The sequence below is a fragment of the Cervus canadensis genome, chromosome 3 (genome assembly GCF_019320065.1).
Source record: "Cervus canadensis isolate Bull #8, Minnesota chromosome 3, ASM1932006v1, whole genome shotgun sequence".
In the NCBI taxonomy this organism is placed as follows: Eukaryota; Metazoa; Chordata; class Mammalia; order Artiodactyla; family Cervidae; genus Cervus; species Cervus canadensis.
In genome coordinates this window covers 99,269,660-99,287,860 of record NC_057388.1, presented here as the reverse complement: position 1 = coordinate 99,287,860, position 18,201 = coordinate 99,269,660, and the positions used below count along the sequence as shown (strand labels likewise).

The 18,201-nt window shown below is 38.8% G+C and overlaps 1 protein-coding gene across 1 annotated transcript in view; it reads right to left on the bottom strand.

Annotated features, from left to right (window-relative positions):
- AGK (acylglycerol kinase) overlaps window positions 1-18,201 on the bottom strand; it is an 86,916-nt gene that overhangs the window by 32,918 nt on the left and 35,797 nt on the right. The window contains exons 4-8 of the mRNA XM_043463893.1: window positions 17,496-17,575; window positions 10,583-10,658; window positions 5,615-5,707; window positions 3,979-4,011; window positions 2,529-2,623 (exon numbers count right to left, since the gene is read on the bottom strand). Of these exons, the coding sequence (XP_043319828.1) occupies window positions 2,529-2,623; window positions 3,979-4,011; window positions 5,615-5,707; window positions 10,583-10,658; window positions 17,496-17,575 (377 nt within the window). The remainder of the gene's footprint in view (window positions 1-2,528; window positions 2,624-3,978; window positions 4,012-5,614; window positions 5,708-10,582; window positions 10,659-17,495; window positions 17,576-18,201) is intronic.

The following is an 18,201-nucleotide window of genomic DNA, read 5'->3' as shown; positions in this document are numbered from 1 at the left end:
AGATGACTCCTAAAATTAAACAGCAATAATAAAACCATAAAACCAGTCTATTCAAAATCCCCAAGCAGAACTGGACAGCCACATGCAAAAGAATGAAATTGCACCACTAGCTTACACTACACATAAAGATAAACTCAAAATGGACTAAAGACCTGAATGTAATAAGACCTGAAACCATAAAACTCCTAAAAGAAAACAAAGGGTAAGCTCCTTAACGTAAGACTTGGTGATGATTTCTGAACCTGATACCAAGAGCAACAAAAGCAAAAATAAAAAAGTGGGACTACATCATACTAAAAACCTTCTGGAGAGCAAAGGAAATAAGCAACAAAATGAAAAGGCAACCTGATGAATGGGAGAAAGTATTTGCAAGTCATGTATTTCTAAGTGGTTAATATCCAAAACATATAAATATCTCATACAACTCAACAGAGGGAAAAAAAATTCACTTGAAAAATGAGCAGATGATTGGAGCAGACATTTTTCCAAAGACATACAGACGGCCACAGGTACATGAAAAGATGGCCCGGAATCATGAAACTTCAGGGAAAAGTAAATTGAAACACATAGAAATATCCCCTCAAACCTGTGAGAATGGCTATTATCAAAAAGATAAGAGATAGCAAGTGTTATAGAGGATGTGGAGAAAAGGGCACCCTTCTTCACAGTTGGTGGGAATGTTAAATTGGTACAGGCACTGTGGAAAACAGTATGGAGATTCCTCAAGGAATTAAAAACAGAACTACCATACAATTCAGCAATGCCACTTCTAGCTATTTATCCAAAGAAAACAAAAACACTAAATCACAAGACAGATGCACCATATTTGTTGCAGCATTATTTACAATAGCCAAGATATGGAAACAAGCTAAGTGTCCACTGACAGGTGAATGGATAAAGGATCTGTGATACCTATATGTTCATGCACACACACATAGTATTCAACAATAAAAAAGAATGAAATTATGCCATTTGCAACAACATGGATGAACCTGGAGGGTGTTGTGCTAAGTGAAGTCAGACAGAGAAAGACAAATACTATATGATCTCACTTATATGTGGGTGGCATCTTAAAAAAAAAAAGTTCATAAATGACACAGGACAGATTGGTGTTTGTCAGAGGTGGGGTGTGGGAGGTGGGCAAAATAGGTGAAGGGAGTCAAAAGTTACAAAATAAGTAAGTCCTGGGGATGGAAGGTATAGCATGGCAAGGAATGCTAATACTGTGCTGTATGTTTGAAAGTTTTAAAGACGGCATATCTTAAAAGCTCTCGTTGTAAGGGAAAAAATTCTCTAACTATTGTCTGGTGGCAGATGTCAACTATACTTACCCTGGTGGTATACACATATTGAATCATTGTGTTGCACATCTGAAACTAATATAATGTCATATGTCCATTATACTCTAATTTAAAACAACAATCCCAAAGCAGAAACAAAAAAATAATCTGAAAGAGAAAATCACCTGCGTACTGTTATTGTCGCTGATTTTGGAAGGTTATAAACAGAAATGCCTTGAGAATATTTCAATTCATTCATTCAATAAACACTATTCATTGACCTCTCCAATGTGTCACAAAGCCTTAGAGATCAGGCATTTAAAATGGATGGCCAACGAGGACCTACTGGCCAGCACAGAACTCTGCGCAATGTTATGTGACAGCCCGGACAGGGAGTAGTTTGGAGAAGGGATACCTGGATATGTATGGCTGAGACCCTTCACTATTCACCTAAAATTATCACAACATTGTTAATCGGCTATATCCTAATACAAAATAAAGAGTTCAAAAAATAAAGAAAGATCAGGCAACCGACAACGAGAACCTGAAAATGATTTGTCCATGATTCTATTTTTAATCAAAGTCACAACTCAAATTCAAGATTCCCATCTTCTTGAAAAGACTCGATTTTTGTTTACATAATGCTTTCAAAAGAAAAGTGCAATGGTAACAATTTGCCTGACTCCTGAAGACAACGGTAGACTCACAGCAATTTAATTTAGATGTCAGGGCTGCACTGCTTTCTGTCTACTTTCTCTGTACTGTTTTCTACTTTGGGCATTCCCTAAAGGAGGTAACTATATTTGGCTGTTTTAGCTACTTATATTATCAAGGTAATGGAGCCAAGGCTGCTGGCTCAGTCTCCACAGGGGATTTGCTATTTGTCATCATGCATACTTAACGCAAACAAATGAGCACTGCGAATCTGTCTTCACCAGAGAATCTTACAACACAAAAGCACACAAATAGTATGCTTGGATCAGCAGCAGCGCTATCTTAAGAGACAAAAGGACATCAGTATTCATAGCCATACCTCACCTGGCGACTTAATATTAGATCACCAGGGTCCCACCACCCAACAGAGAAACTTCCCCATCAACCAAAAGCTTGAACTCTGATCTCTTCCTCCTTAATGATCTGAAGTTTCAGGCTAGCAAAACTCAGAAGGAAAACTGTATCACACATGTGGATCTGCCATTCCCAGGCTCTCTCACCCACAAATGCTACCATCCCACATTGACGACCTACTGGACTTTGTTTCCACTTTCAGCAAAGAGTGTCTGACTCAAACTACTGGTCTGGCCCAGTGGGATGAATCCGATGGGAATCTTACTGAAGGTAGCCTGGGGGGAAGAAAATGAGAGGCAAGTTTTATTGTTATGGTCAGAAAATGAGATTGAACAAAGAGGCACAGACGTGTCCATAAAACAAAGTAAGTGACCCTGGCCCTGCCTCCCTGTCTTCCTTCCCACGCCCCTAGACCAGCCATCGCTGAGGAAGCAGTTTCTAGAACAAGGCAGTTCATGAAAACAACAAAACTTCAAATTTAGAAGAAATACTTCAATACTCACTAATAGCAATGGGTTGAAAGAAATTCAGTTAAGAAAATGAATGTCTTGGATATTATATAGCTGCATGACTGTGACAGACTGTATTACGTTGCCACACTATTTGACAAAGTTGCAGATAAAATTCAATTAAAAATGTCTAACATTGGTATAGTGACTGAGGACAGGTGAAACTGCCTTGTAAACTATTGCAAGTATAAACAAGGCTATGAGAATATGCAAGGTCAAGTAGCAGAAGAATGGCATAGCAGAGGACTCAATTAAATGCTACAAATACTAACAGATACTGTAAGGTTCTAAAGACTATTTTGAGCTCAATCTATTATAACCAAGGGACTGCGAAGGATCTTCTTCCTTGTGGTTACTTTCTTTTCTCTGTTGTATTTCTTATTTAAAATACTTTACTGTAGAAAAGTGGATAAGATAATCTCAAAACACCCATGTAAGTAAGACCCAGATTTGGCAAATATTACATTTTGCCCTATTTGCTTCAGTTTTAAGAAAGAAATTGATGCAGATGCAGGTCAAGTCCCTTCTTACTCTCTTCCTCTTTCCTTTCCCCAAAGGAAACCAACCATCCATTATCATAGACATTGTACAGTTCCTTTCCACCCACGTTATTATCCTTTGACTACAAAGTTGATGTGTCCATCAACAGTATCTTTGTTCTCTGAATTTTAAAACTTTGTAGAAATGCATTAACATGCTTTGGCAACCTAACTTTCTTATTGAATATTTTTTAGATTTACCACGTAGATGTTTGTAAGCCTAGTTCATTCATTTTAACTGTTGTGTGGCTTCCAACATATGAATATACCATGGTTTATTAATGAAGGAATCCTTTGAGAAAAAGATTTTATAGGGAAATTTTATAGTTTAAACAACTCTTGGTAAAAAAAAAAAAAAATCATTGGATATTCTAGGTTCCCAAAGCAGAAAAGTCCACCATGGGTTAATAGAAGTGTTCTATGACAGGCAGATTTTACTTTCTAAAATCCAAGGAAGCAAAACTTGTTCCCACCTTTATTAAAACATAAAATAGGGAGGAAGGGAGGGAGGGAGTGAGGAAGGGAGGAATAAAGAAAGAGGAGGAAAGTAAAAGTCAAAATGCAATTATTCTTAAAGCTCACCTCATCTGCTCTTCGAAGAACTCCAGTAATAACCTAAAAATGTTTTTAAAAATTATTATAAACACCTTGTAGTTCCTTTATCATAAAATAATTGGATTCAATTTTCATGGACCACAAACTTGTTCCTGTTTTCTTCCTAGAAACTATGTCAAAAGATGTATTGGTTCTTAAAACACAAACCATTCTCCAACAGGATCAGAACTAAATTAGGTTTTATTCTTCACCTGGCATCAATAGGACTATAAAGACTAAGATAAAATAATTATAAAACCTCCACATTATATTAGCAAAATTACGTTTTAAGTTCAATAAGATGGGTCACTCAGAAGCCTGCTCTCAATAAATGTTTCTTATCGATGTATACAAAGACAAGGGGAATTGTGTTCCCTCTATAAAAAGACATTTTTAATTTGAATTTTTGCATAATTTACTTTTCACTTTTAAACTATAATGCACAAGTCTTGTAAAAACTGTAAAAAATACCTGAAGAAAGAATACTTCCTCATTAACCCACCAGACATCATTAGTGAGTTGTCTACATTGTTACATTTCTCTCCAATTCTTTTTTTTTTTTAATTGGGGCATAGTTTTATGAGTAGATCATACTAGATACACAATTTGGTATCTTTCTTAAAAACATTTTGTAAAGTCAAGGCTGATGCCAATCTTCTCCCCCATCTCCTGCCTCCCTGAATTTTGGGATTAAATGGGGCTCTGATGTGGCCCACTTCATTCTTTGTTGGCATGCTATCTGTTTTCCTCACACTTCATTAAAAAGCCATAAAAACAATTACAAGATCATTAGCACAGCCTTTTAAAAAGCAGCTTACTAAGGCTCACATGGTTGCTAAATTAAACACAGGACAATGCCCTGCCTGCTGGCAGCTCTTGATCCATAAACACCGAGGAAACCACCAGGCAGAGGCAAAAGAGGAGAAACGAGGTTCGGATGCAACTTTTACACAGGATGGGGTGACTGAGTGGGAGGGGCCCCCCGCACTGGGCTCTTCAGGGGCTTCCAATACATAATGAAGGTTCTAGTCTATTGCCCTGGAAGAGAAGAGCATTCCGAGGGCAATATACTTACTGTCCCAGGCAAGCAATATGGAAAAGGGATTGCAGAACAAAGGCAGTACACACACTAGAACATGGAAACCTCTGCCTCTAAAGGTACCATTAGGAGATACCATTACCTAGGATGGAAATGATGTGAGAATGGACAGATGCATTCTTTTAAAAAGGGAGTCATTATTTAAGTTTTACAAGAAACCTTCCCATAATTAAAACTATGATTCCATAATAAACAGGGCTACTGCAGAAGAGTTGTAAAAATGTAAAAAGCATTTCACACCCAGCACCATTTTGTACCCTGTTTTATTTCACTTTATCCACCTTCAATTTGATAGAACGGAAACCCTTCTATGTGCTGGGTTCAGAATTTATACAAAGCAATGAAATAAAAGTCCATAAGGAAAAATGTAATGCTATGCTTGCTTCACAGAGAAACAATGCTAGAAAGAATGGATTACTAAGAAATCATTTCCTTAAATGATAATCACTTTATGCCCCTGGCTCTAAGATCTCACTTCTATTTTCCTCATTTTCAAAATGGCTTCAGACAGAAAAGCAGCCATACCTCTTGCAAAGTCCCGTCTCCTCCAGCGACAATGATCACATCTGTGTTTTCCATCAGTTCCAGGAGTTTCTTGGCTTGGCCCTCATAATCTGTCTGCAATACAAAGGAAGCCTTTGGTAAATGTATCATCCTAGAGCCACAAGCCCAAAGGTCTAAAAATGTAGAAGTTTCTTTACAGTTTTGCACTGAATCTTTTCTTAAATCCTACATAATAGATGCATATGAAAAACTAAATAGCTGCTAAAGCAACTAGATATGGTTTTTATAGTTTTATATGTTTAGAGCTGGAAGGGACCTCAGAAACCATCTAGTCAGCTCCTTGCTTTTAAAATAAAACTCAGACTCAAACTGATGTGTCTCAGTTACAGTTAGCCAGTCAGGGGACTCATTTCCAGGCCAGTGCAAATTCTATTACTTCATTTACCCAATGACTTTCATCTGAAAGCAAGAGGTCAAATGTATATGCAAATAAGGAGAAACAAATGTAATGAAAAAAGCACAGATTTGAGAGCCCAAGAGACCCAGATTAAACCCCAACTCTATTTTTTAGCTGAGTGGCTTTAAACCCTCAAGATCTTCATTTCCTTATCAATGAAATCATGTGTACTGGAAGAAAGGGTAAGAGATTTCCTGTAATACTGTTGGAAAGCAGTATGAAAAGCAAACAGTGAGGTACCTGTTCTTAACTGGTACTGTGCTAGATAATGGCTTCCCCAGTGGCTCAGCTGGTAAAGAACCTGCCTGCCAATGCAACAGACGCAGATTCAATCTCTGGGTCGGGAAGATCTCCTGGAGAAGGAAATGGCAATCTGCTCCAGTATTCCTGCCTGGAAAGTTCCATGGACAGAGAAGCCTGGTGGGCTACAGTCCATGGGGATGCAAAGAGTTGGACACGACAGAGTGACTAAAACCAAATATTGGATTTTAACAGATGTAAAGGTAATGCTGTTAATAATAAGGAAACACTATCTCCTGTGGACACTTTACTAGACAAACTAACAGGCAAAAAATTAAGAGACTGAGGTTTCAGATGGGCTACATCTGGGCCACAGTCAACACAGAAAAAAAAAATGAAGTCCCTACACTAACATCATCTCATCTCATGATGAATGGTTCTACTTCTATCCTGAAAAACCAAATGACTGGCTTTGCAGTTATACATTTGCAAATACATCTTTTTTTCACACTTAACAGCTTATTAGAAAGGATACAGATGAACAAATGAAGAGGTACATGGGGAGAACTGTGTAGGGAGGGGTGTCCCATGCCCTCTCTAGCACACCGCTTCTCAGATCTCCACAGGTTCACCAGCCCAGAAGCTCTCTGAGCCCTGTCCCTTCGGGTTTTTACGTTGGTTTCATTACATACCCATGGTTGATTAAATCGTTGCCCTCTGGTGATTGAGCTCGATCAATCCAAATATTTCATTAAAAAAAAAAAAAGAATATATATTGATCCTAATTTAAAAGGAAGCTTTGTAAACATCCCAAAATAGGTGACCACTGGTAATCTGCAAGGGTTCTCCAAGAACAAGGCATCTCAGACTATTCTCTTCTTCGACAGATTACTAGATAAACGATACGGGAATCCAAACAGACATTCTATCTGGTCCTCAGCAAGGCACCTGGCAAGCTGTTTGATCATATCCTTGGGAACAAGGTGGAGATAAGTGGGAACAATGCACTAGAATACAATTGGGTGAACTGATTACCAAGTGAAATGTCTATGCTCAAAGTAACACGCACCCAGTAGAGGAACATCAAATTGTAGGTAGATTCCTGATGGCATTTCTTTAGGGCTCTCCGTTCAGACTTTTTCTGCATAACACTTGATCAACAGTGAGAGGAAAGGTCATTTACTGAATATATAAGTGAGACAAACCTGACAATCTTGCCCTTCCTGACTTCTCCAACCTCATCCTCTCTGCCTGTCTCTCCTTGCTCATCCTCCTCTAACTACACTGGCCTTCTTACTCTACCTCAAGCACCCACAAATACTCTGCAGAGCCTCTGAACGTGCAGTATGCTGGCCCTGGATCCTCTCCCTTGCTGACCTGCATGACTCTCTGATTTCCTCCAGGTCTCTTTCAAAGGGCATCTTATAAGACCAGCCTTCCTTGGCTTCCTGAACTAAGCTAACACCCCCATTACTTTTTTTATCCCTCTTGACTTTTCCTCTTGGCACTCACCACCACCTGACAAATCGTAAGTTTATTTATATATGTTCATCATGTGCATCCCTTCTTTTCACACTTTAGAATTTCTCTGAGGACAGACAGGGAAAATGTTTTGCTCAGACTCTATCCTCAATACCTAGAACAGAGTTTACTTTATAGGAGGTGCTGTTGTGGCTCAGTTGCTAAGTAGTGTTTGACTCTGTGACCCCATGGACTGTAGCCCACCGGGTTCTTCTGTCCACGGGATCTCCCAGGCAAGAATACTGGAGTGGGCTGCCATTCTCTTTTCCAGGGGATCTTCCCGACCCAGGGATCAAACCCACATCTGCTGAATTGGCACATGGATTCTTTACCACTGAGGCACCTGGGGTACTCAAATATTTGCAAGAAAAAAGTGAAAAATAGGAAAGAGTACATGAATGAAAGAATCAAAATTTCAAAAGACACTGACACATTTAACAGACCATAATTTAAAAGATTACATTAATAGGGATGATATATTTGAGGCTCTAACCTTAAGAGGAAAATTCTAAATGCACCAAACAGAAAGGACAAAGAGTGGCCTAAGGATGCAGAAAACTCAAATTTTATGCCTTTCATAAAAATTAACTCAAAATGGATTACAGATCTAAATGCAAATAAAAATCTATAAAATTTCTAGAAAATAACATATTAGAGGATCTAGGTGATCCTGGGTTTGGTGATGAGTCTTTAAATAAATCACCAAAAGCAAACCTAAAAGAAAAAATTGTTAAGTTGGACTTTCTTAAAATTAAAAAGATAAGTAAAAATTATACCAGGCAAAAACTAACCAAAGTAAGCCAGTATGGTTACTAATAACGCTAAATAAAATAGACCACAGTAAAAGACAACGTTAATGCTAAAGGGTCACTCTATGATGGGTTCAAAATGCAAGAAAAATGAAATAACTTGAAATGTGAATTCATCTACTGACACAGTCTTAAAATATAAAAGAGCAAAAGTGGATAAAACTACATTGAGAAATAGACAAATCTATCCAGGGGGATATTTCTAACACCTCTTTCTGAATAATCTATAGTTAAAACAGAAGAAAACAGTAAGGATATATAAATTTTGAGCTACACAATTAACAGACTTGACTTACTGGGCATATATTGAACATGGTACCCAGTAACTGATACCTCCTGTTCTTCTCAGGCATACATAAAAATTTATGAAAACAAACCGCATGCTAGGCCATAAAACAAATTTCAATAAACTTTAAAATATTGGAATTATATAGACTATATTCTTGGACTATAGCACAATTAAATCAGAAATCATTAACAAAAAGATGTGGGAAAATTTTATATTTGAAAATTTTAAAACATGCCTAAATAACTCACAGGTCAAACAAAAATCATGATGGAAATTAGAAAATATTTAGAAATGAATGATAATGAAAATATATCAAAACTTCTAGGATGTAGCTGAAGCAGCAAACACTAGGAAAGAAGGGTGAAAATCAATGAAATAAATATTCAAGTTAAAATGTCAGAACAGCAGAAGCAGAAAAAAAAAAATCCAAAGAAAGTAGAATGAAGGAAACAGACTGAAAATTAATGAAACAAACATAAATAAAGGGATCAACAGGCCAAAAAATGGTTCTTGGCAAGGATTAAATTGACACAGCTCTCATATGACTGGGAGGCAAGAAAAAGATGGTATGGATAAACAATAAAATATAGAGCATGACAATGATTTATTTCAGATGGTACAGAAATTTAAAAGAAGATTTTATGAACAACTTGATTCTATTAATTTGAAAACTTAGATGAAATGCACAAATTCCTTTAAAAATTTTAACCTTACCAATATTAATTTAATAGAACATCTTGATGTACTTCTACAGGCACTAAAGAAATTTAATACATACATACAAAAAAAATTTCCCTTCAAAGAAAGCTCCAAGCAGGTCCAGGTGGTTCTACTTTTGAGTTCAACCAAACATTCCAGGGATAAACAGTATTAGTCTTAAGTGACCATTCCCAGCTCTCTTATACGTAGTCTGCAATATACATTACAGGTTCTAAAATAAACATCAGTGTTCTTCCCCTCTCTCCCATCCTGGAAGACCATGTCTCAGACACGGTGGAGTTCAGCACTGCATGGTCAATTGGACTAAATGACCATTCAACCTCTAAGATTTAATGAAAGTGTGTAATATGAAAAATCAGTAAACCACAGACTTAAAAAACAGGTAACACAGTGATTTTTACCAAATACATACACCTGTGTACACACCATACATACAGCACTTAAAAAGTGGAGCCTTGAGGCATCTTCTGAAGTACACAATTCCCTCTCATTTATTTTTGACCCCCTTTCTTCATGTCGAAATCTCAAAAATTCTAAAGCTTTACCACTAAAAATTCCTCACCAGAGATAACTCCTCACCAGAAAGAAAATGTTTACCTGTCTGCCAAGAAATTAATTACTCAAACTTGAAGTTGTTTTTTTAAAGAGTCAGAGGAATTCTTACAGCTATGACAACTTTTCATCTTCTAAGAGACAAGCGTTCCAAGTCCTATCTTTCAGAGGAAAGGAACCCAGTTCATGGCTTCATTTAATCCTATCCTGAAAATGAAAAGCTGAGAGTGGTTGGGAAAAACAATATAATTGTATTAATTATCAGAAGAAGAACACAACGGTGATTTCTCTGTTCTTACCTCCTTACGTGATAAACAATTTCCGCTAAGAAGTCAAGAGAACAGGATATGTTATAAGGAGGGGTGGCTTGGATAAAATCAACACTCTAGAGCAATTCTCACCTTAACGATAGTAACATCCATGCCAGATAAGTGTAAAATCGGGGCAGCATTTTTTTCAAATAGAGTCCTGGCTTTGCTGTAAACGAAGGAAAAAAATACAAATATTTTAACAGGAGTGATCAGGAGGGAAAATAAAGAGCCCAACCATCTTCTCTAGAATAGGACAAGGAACAGCCTAGAGAACACAGGTTTCCTCTATTCGTTCAACACAGGAAGACTAATGATGAGTAATGAGTTTCTCTGGGTAGAAACATGGACTCTCTCACTCTAGGGCCTCCAGGAGCTTGCCCCTATCCATATGGGATGCTTACAGTTCACATTCTAGCTCCTCCAGAGGAAAAGGGTACACTAGATACGGCTCCAGTCTAGCAACAATGTCTGATTCATTCAACAAGCACTACCGACCTTCTACTGTGTGCTAGACACATCTAGGAGCTGGACAAACAACAGGACAAGGCAGACAAACATAGGTGTAATTCAGGTACAATGTAACAAGCCCTCGAGGAGCTTCTTTATAGTCCGCTGCTGGACTGAGAATATATTTAACATTTTTTCATGTGGCCAGAGAGAACAGATTGAACCAAACAGAATATTGCTTAATTCTGACTCAGTGAACACAACCTTTGAAGGAAAGAGATATCATTTTTAACAATTTCAAATACTAGGGGTATCTCCATTTCTTGAGTTTTAAGCCTGTAGTGAAATCCCTGGAGAAACAGCAAAATTCTTTTCCACAGAGGCATAATTTCTGCTGGGAGAGGGAAAAGTTCTAAATTACCTAATCTTAACATGGGATAATTGGCAGTTTGTCTAAAACTCCAAGGGGCTTCCCTGGTGGCTCAGCTGGTAAAGAATCCACCTGCAATGTGGGAGACCTGGGTTCGATCCCTGGGTTGGGAAGACCCCCTGGAGAAGGGAAAGGCTACCCACTCCAGTATTCTGGCCTGGAGAATTCCCTGGACTGCACAGTTCATGGGGTCGCAAAGAGCCGGACATGACGGAGCGACCCTCACTTTCACTTTTTAAAACTCCCAGTCATGTGCTTTTCAGGGTAACCCTGGCACACGGTCCACACCTCTCGTGGGGACTTTCACATTCTGTGATGAATAATGGGTTCCCAAGACAGTCTTCAGCACTAGACTGGAAGCCTTGCAAAAACACACACCAAACCTTATTAATCCTTGAGCCCTGTGGCCTTTAGCATTATGACTGGTATACTTAGAAGGTTATTTAGTAAGCAGCTGGTACATTAATACACTTATGAATGAATGAATAATCCATTCCAAATGTAGACAGGTGTATTGTGAGGAAAAGGAAGTGAGACAATTGTGGTATCTTATAACAACAGAAATAAAGCGCTCTTAGAGTGTGTGTGTTTTAAAAGTATACACAGCATTCTAGTAGTGACCCTTGTCCAGTTCAGGTCAAGATTCAAAAACAAGAGCCTAGAAATCAAGGGATGCAGAAGCTGCAGAAAGTTTCCAACCACACAGTCTCAAGGTTGAATAAATGTTAAACCTATCAATCAGCTGACTTGTCTTTTACCCAAATATTTTCAACTATCATATCACAAAACAGAAACAAAAACTAGCACTTTCAAAACAATCAACACCAAACATCTAACTTTTACATTCACACTTACCCAGTCCTCTATCAAAAAGATTATTTTTCTTATCAGTGAGGCATGCTTTGAATTTCTTAAGAATATTTTATACTAGAAAGAGATGCAAAAGTAGTGAATGAGGAACATGTATAAAGTTATGCACAGACCAAATTCAACATTCTTTAAAAAGAAGCAACTACCAAATGGAATATAGAACATAAAACATTTCTGATTATGAATGAAAACAGAAATTGAGAAACGAGTAAATTTTCACAAGAGCCAAAAGAACAGCTTGAACCAAGGGCCCACCTAGGCAGGTAATAAGCAAACCAAACAAACCCATCCTCCCTCTTCTACGGCTCTGAATGCTTATCAGAATGAATGCTGCTGCTGCTGCTAAGTCGCTTCAGTCGTGTCCGACTCTGTGCGACCCCATAGACGGCAGCCCACCAGGCTCCCCCGTCCCTGGGATTTTCCAGGCAAGAACACTCGAGTGGGTTGCCATTTCCTTCTCCAATATTAGAATGAATGGGAAAGGCTAAATGGAAACCCCTCCTTCCCAGATCACCTTTTCTGGGGCTTACACCAACAATAAAAGACTGAGCTGGTGATACTGTAAACACTTCTTGCAGGACTGCTTTCATTAACGGGCTGATAAGAAAGGGTCAGGTGGAAGTGGATCAGATCTATCTCTGGGAGGCAGTAACTCTGGAGAAGTCTCAAGTGGCTGTATTAATCACTTATAACACACCTGGAGGCTCCTGAGTTGGCTTAAGAAATAAGGTTTGCAAAAGTACAATGAGGTATCACCTCACACACAGTCAAATGGCATCATCAAAAAAATCTACAAACAATAAATTCTGGAGAGTGTGTGGAGAGAAGGGAACCCTCTTACACTGTTGGTGGGGATGTAAATTGGTTCAGCCATCATGGAGAACAGTATAGAGGTTCCTTAAAAAACTGAAAACAGAGGTACCATATGATACAGCAATCCCACACCTGGGCATAACATACATTTGGAAAAGATGAAAACTCTAATTTGAAAGGATACATACGTGCACCCCAATGTTCACAGCAGCACAATTTACAACAGCTAAAACATGGAAGCAACCTAAGTGTCCATCGATAGATGAATGGATAAAGATGTGTTGTGTATACACATGCATATGCATGCACACACACACACACAGTGGAATATTACTCGACCATAAAAAGAATGAAATATTGTCATTTGCAACAACATGGATGGACCTAGAGATCATCACACTAAGTGAAATAAATCAGAAAGAACAATATTATATAATATTACTTACATGTGGAATCTAAAAAATAAATTTATTTTAAAAACAGAAATGAACTCACAAACATCGAAAACAAGCTTATGGCTACCAAAGTGGGGAGGGATAAATTAGGAGTATGGGATTAACAGATACACACTATTATATATAAATTAGATAAACAAAGAAGATTTACCAGTTTATTGGGTTTTTTTTTTTTTTTTTTTTTGGCCAAGCAGCATGTGGGATCTTAGTTCCCTGACCAGGGACTGAAGCCAAGCCTCCTACATTGGAAGTATGGCATCTTAATCACTGGATGGCCAGGGAAGTCCCAACAGAGATTTACTGTATAGCACAAGGAACTATATTCAATGTATTATAATAATCAATAATGGAAAAGAATCTGAAAATAAAATATGTATATATAACTGAATCATTCTGCTGTACAGCTGAACCTAACACAATACTGTAAATCAACTGTAATTTTAAAAAAAGAAAAAATATCTGAACATTTGGGTCTTTATTCATGTATTTATGTGATGCTACAGGTACAGAAAATCTCTAAGATGAAAGTGAAGACTTTTTTTTCCTTCTAATGTTCCATATAAAAGATTGAAAAACAAGTGTTAAAAAAAAAACACAAGTCTTACCAGTCAGAAATGTATTATTTATTGTATAATTAAGGGTGAGATAGCACCAGAGCCAAATAAAAACCTTCTACACTACAGCAATTTCCAGGTTCATGCACACACAAAAAATAATTACTCCTTAATGTATTATGTATTAATGCTAAACACAGCTATCTTATTTCCTAAAGCTCTAATGTAGTTTTAAACCAGTACTACATAATGAAATAGCTACATGATAAATTATAAATTATGTGTCAGGGCAGAGCCAAGATGACAAAAATAGTACAATTAAGTAGCAAAAGCTATTTCAGAATGACTGCTTCCTAGAAGCATGCAGGGATTCACCTTGTCAAAGTGGACCACGACTTTAGAAAAATTTTCCTTACCCTCATCTGCAGATAAAGGTATCATACTTTTCAACACTAACTTCACCTTTAAAATCACAAATACATTTCCATGTAAAAGTGTAAACAGAACCTAAAACTGCTTTTAAAAAAGTGTCTTCATTGTTTAAAAATGCAAATATCTCTTAGATGTAAAAATTCAAAATGACTGATTATAGCTTAAACAATTGCCATATAGATCATCAAAACTGGCAACTTACTAAGTTACTAGGTCTCGAAAGGAATAGGACCTGGAACAGTTACATTAATGCGGACAGAAGGAGAGGTCCAAGGGTGGACAGCCAAGCAAAGAACCTTTTGAACTCAGCCTACAGGTCAGTAAGGGCTTCCCTGGTGGCTCAGTGGTTAAAAAACCCGTCTGCCAATGTAGAAGACGCAGGAGGCTGGAGTTCGATCCCTGGGTTGGGAAGATCCCTGCAGGAGGAAATGGCAACCCACTCCAGCATCCACGCCTGAAAAGTCCCACGGACAGAGGATCCTGGGGGGTTACAGCCCGTGGGGTTGCAAAGAGCTGGCCATGACACAGTGACTAACACTACAGGTCTGAAACAACAAGAACAGCCGCTTGTATTTCTTTAATCGAATGCTAATTATGAAATGGAAGGAATGCAAAACACTTTAGAGGCGTTATCTCATTTAATCCTGAAGGATTACATGGTAATTTTTATAAGGTATGTGCCATTATTTTCCCATTTTACAGATGAGTATAAATTGAGGAGTAAAGAAACTAAAAAGCAACACCCGCAGCATCACAGAGCAGAAGAGAGGATACAGACCTGGTCCTCCAGACTCTCAAACTCACATCCAGGTCCCTGCTGGCTTCTCCCAAAAGCCATCAGCGACTATTTAGCTGTCTTGGGTATTTTGATTGTGTTCTGTTGGTATTTTTGTTTAGTGCTGGTTTTAAACAAGAATGAGGGAAGCCCCTGGTGGTCCAGTGGGTAAGAATCCACCTTGCAATGCCGGGGAAAGTGAAAGCGAAAGCCGCTCAGTTGTGTCCGACTCTGTGACCCCATGGATGATACAGCCCATGGAATTCTCCAGCCCAGAATACTGGAGTAATGCTGGGGGCACAGGTTCAATCCCTGGTTGGGGAACTAAGATCCCACGAGCCACAACTAAGACCCTATGCAGCCAAGTAAATAAATATATATAAATAAATATTGAATAAGAACGATCACAAGGGCTTATGATAAGCATGTTTAGGGGGACAGGAAGTGGCTCCAACAAAGGTGGGCAAATCTGATTCAATTAGGTAGCACAATGGAGCCGATTTAGGCAATCTGGAGGTAAGTATCTTAAATTGCTGAATTCAAAAGAAATAAGGCATGGCTAGTGCTCGTATCTGTGAAGCCACACTCACTACCTCCCTAGAAAAGACAAGAGAAAGTTATTTCAGAACTCCTGCTTTTCTTTCCAGACAACGTCAAACTTCCCACTTAAGAGCCTCTCCCAACTATGCTTTTTGTTGTTGTTCTCATTATCTTAATTCCAATTGATTTTGACCTTATAGAATCTAATCTAATACAGATTTATTAATTTTCTGATCCTCAAACAGGACAAAAAGAATTATTCTGGTCCTCAGAAAGAATAAAAAGTATCACTCCCTCCCCCCCCCTTCCCCAACCAATTCTTTCTATTTAAAAAAAAAAATTTTTTAGGACTTCCCTGGTGGTAGAGTGGACGGGAATCTGCCCGCCGACGCAGGGGACATGGGTTCGATCCCTGGTCCGGGAAAATTCCACACGCCGCTGAGCAACTAAGCCTATGAGCCACAGCTAAGGAGCCTGAGTGTCGCAACTACTGAAGTCCATACCCCCGCCTTGAGCCTGTGCTCTGCAACACGAGAGGCCACTACAGTGACAAGCCCAAGCGATGCAACAATGCGTAGCCCCTGCTCACTGCAACCAGAGAAAGCCTCCATGCACAGCAGCAAAGACCCAGCACAGCCATAAATAAATAAAAAATTTTTAAACGCAATCATAATTTTAAATTTTAAATGATTTCTTCTAAAAACTATCAAAAGTCCTTTTCAACTGAATGACAGTTGTTCCCAACTAATAATATAAGAGAAAAAGTTTTTTATTTTGCTTACAGGACTTTTAAAAAAATTAAGACTGTAGCCTGCCAGGCTCCGCTGTCCATGGCATTTTCCAGGCAAGAGTACTGGAGGGGGATGCCCTTTCCTTTTCTAGAGGATCTTCCCAATCCAGGGATTGAACCCAGGTCTCCCACATTGCAGGCAGACGCTTTACCCTCTGAGCCACCAGGGAAGCCCAAGTTTATAGTAAAAAACAGTGGACAATACAGAGTTCTCACATAACTCCCTCCCTGATCCCCCCCCCACACACACCACACACACTCTCTCCCTCCCTTTCAATATCCTGCACCAATATCATACATTTGTTATAATAAATGAACACGTGACTACCAACCAAGGTCCCAACTAGTCTTCACATGTTAATTCTCACAACTGCCTCACATGAGCCCTCCAGGACTGTCAGAACAGTGACACAGCAAGGGACCTAAGTCAGCACTCCTATCTCTAACCACATTCCCCCACCACCACACGGCATTTCCTTAGTCAGGAAGACCAAGTGTCCTCCCAACTGACCTCCAAGACCTAACTCTACATTCACTGCTTTGGAGAAGAACGTTTCTGACCTCACAAGGCCACAGTACTCTTGCCCATCTCCGAACATCTCACATTACAGCAGCAGAAGCTGTTCCCAAGGGGGCTAGGACCAAGCAGATAAGACTGATTTGAATGTGCTAATTCTGCAATAATTATTAAAATTCAATTAGACAATTTGACTAAGCATCAGTTAGCTTTACAGTTATGTCCCCTTAAACCGTGATTTCTACAATACAATTGAATCTTATGGCTACGAGAGCAATGAACCTAGTGCTTCCAGTTCCACAGACTCAACCGGCTGCCTGACGCTGTGACTCTTTGCCCCTAGAAAAACTGAATTTGTAACAAATCACAGACTGAACTACCCTTTGCAAGCTGCAGGGTTGAGAAACACAGTTGCCTTCTTCACTTGCGCATTGGGAGGAATAAGTTGATTGCCAAACACCTAAAAAGGAACAAAGAAAAGTTTTCAGTAAGTGTCCTTTTATTGAGTTAGTGAACACATATATTCTTTCATTCCAAAAGAATTTATTTCTGGCCTCTACCCTGAGGAAGTCAATGTTCTTCCAAGATTTCATATTGACAACCCCACCATAAAGCTGCATGAATCTAAAAAGAATGACACCAACAAATTTTACTTATAAAACAGAAGCAGATTCACAGACTCAGAGAAGGAACTTAAGGTTGCCAAGGGGGAGGAATGGGGGGAAAGTATAGTTAGGGAATTTGGGATTGACATGTACTCATTGTTATAATTAAAATGGATAACCAACAAAGACCTACTGTAACAGCACAGGGAACTCTGCTCAATGTTATGTGTCAGCCTGAATGGAAGAAGGGTTTGGGGGAGAATCAGTTCAGTCACTCAGTTGTGGCCGACTCTTTGCAACCCCATGGACCGCAGCACAACAGGCTTCCCTGTCCATCACCAACTGCCGGAGCTTGCTCAAACTCAAGTCCATCAAGTCGGTGAAGCCATCCTCTGTCGGATGAGGAGAAGGGGTTCTCTTGCCTTCAGTCTTTCCCAGCATCAGGGTCTTCTCCAATGAGTCAGCACTTTATATCAGGTGG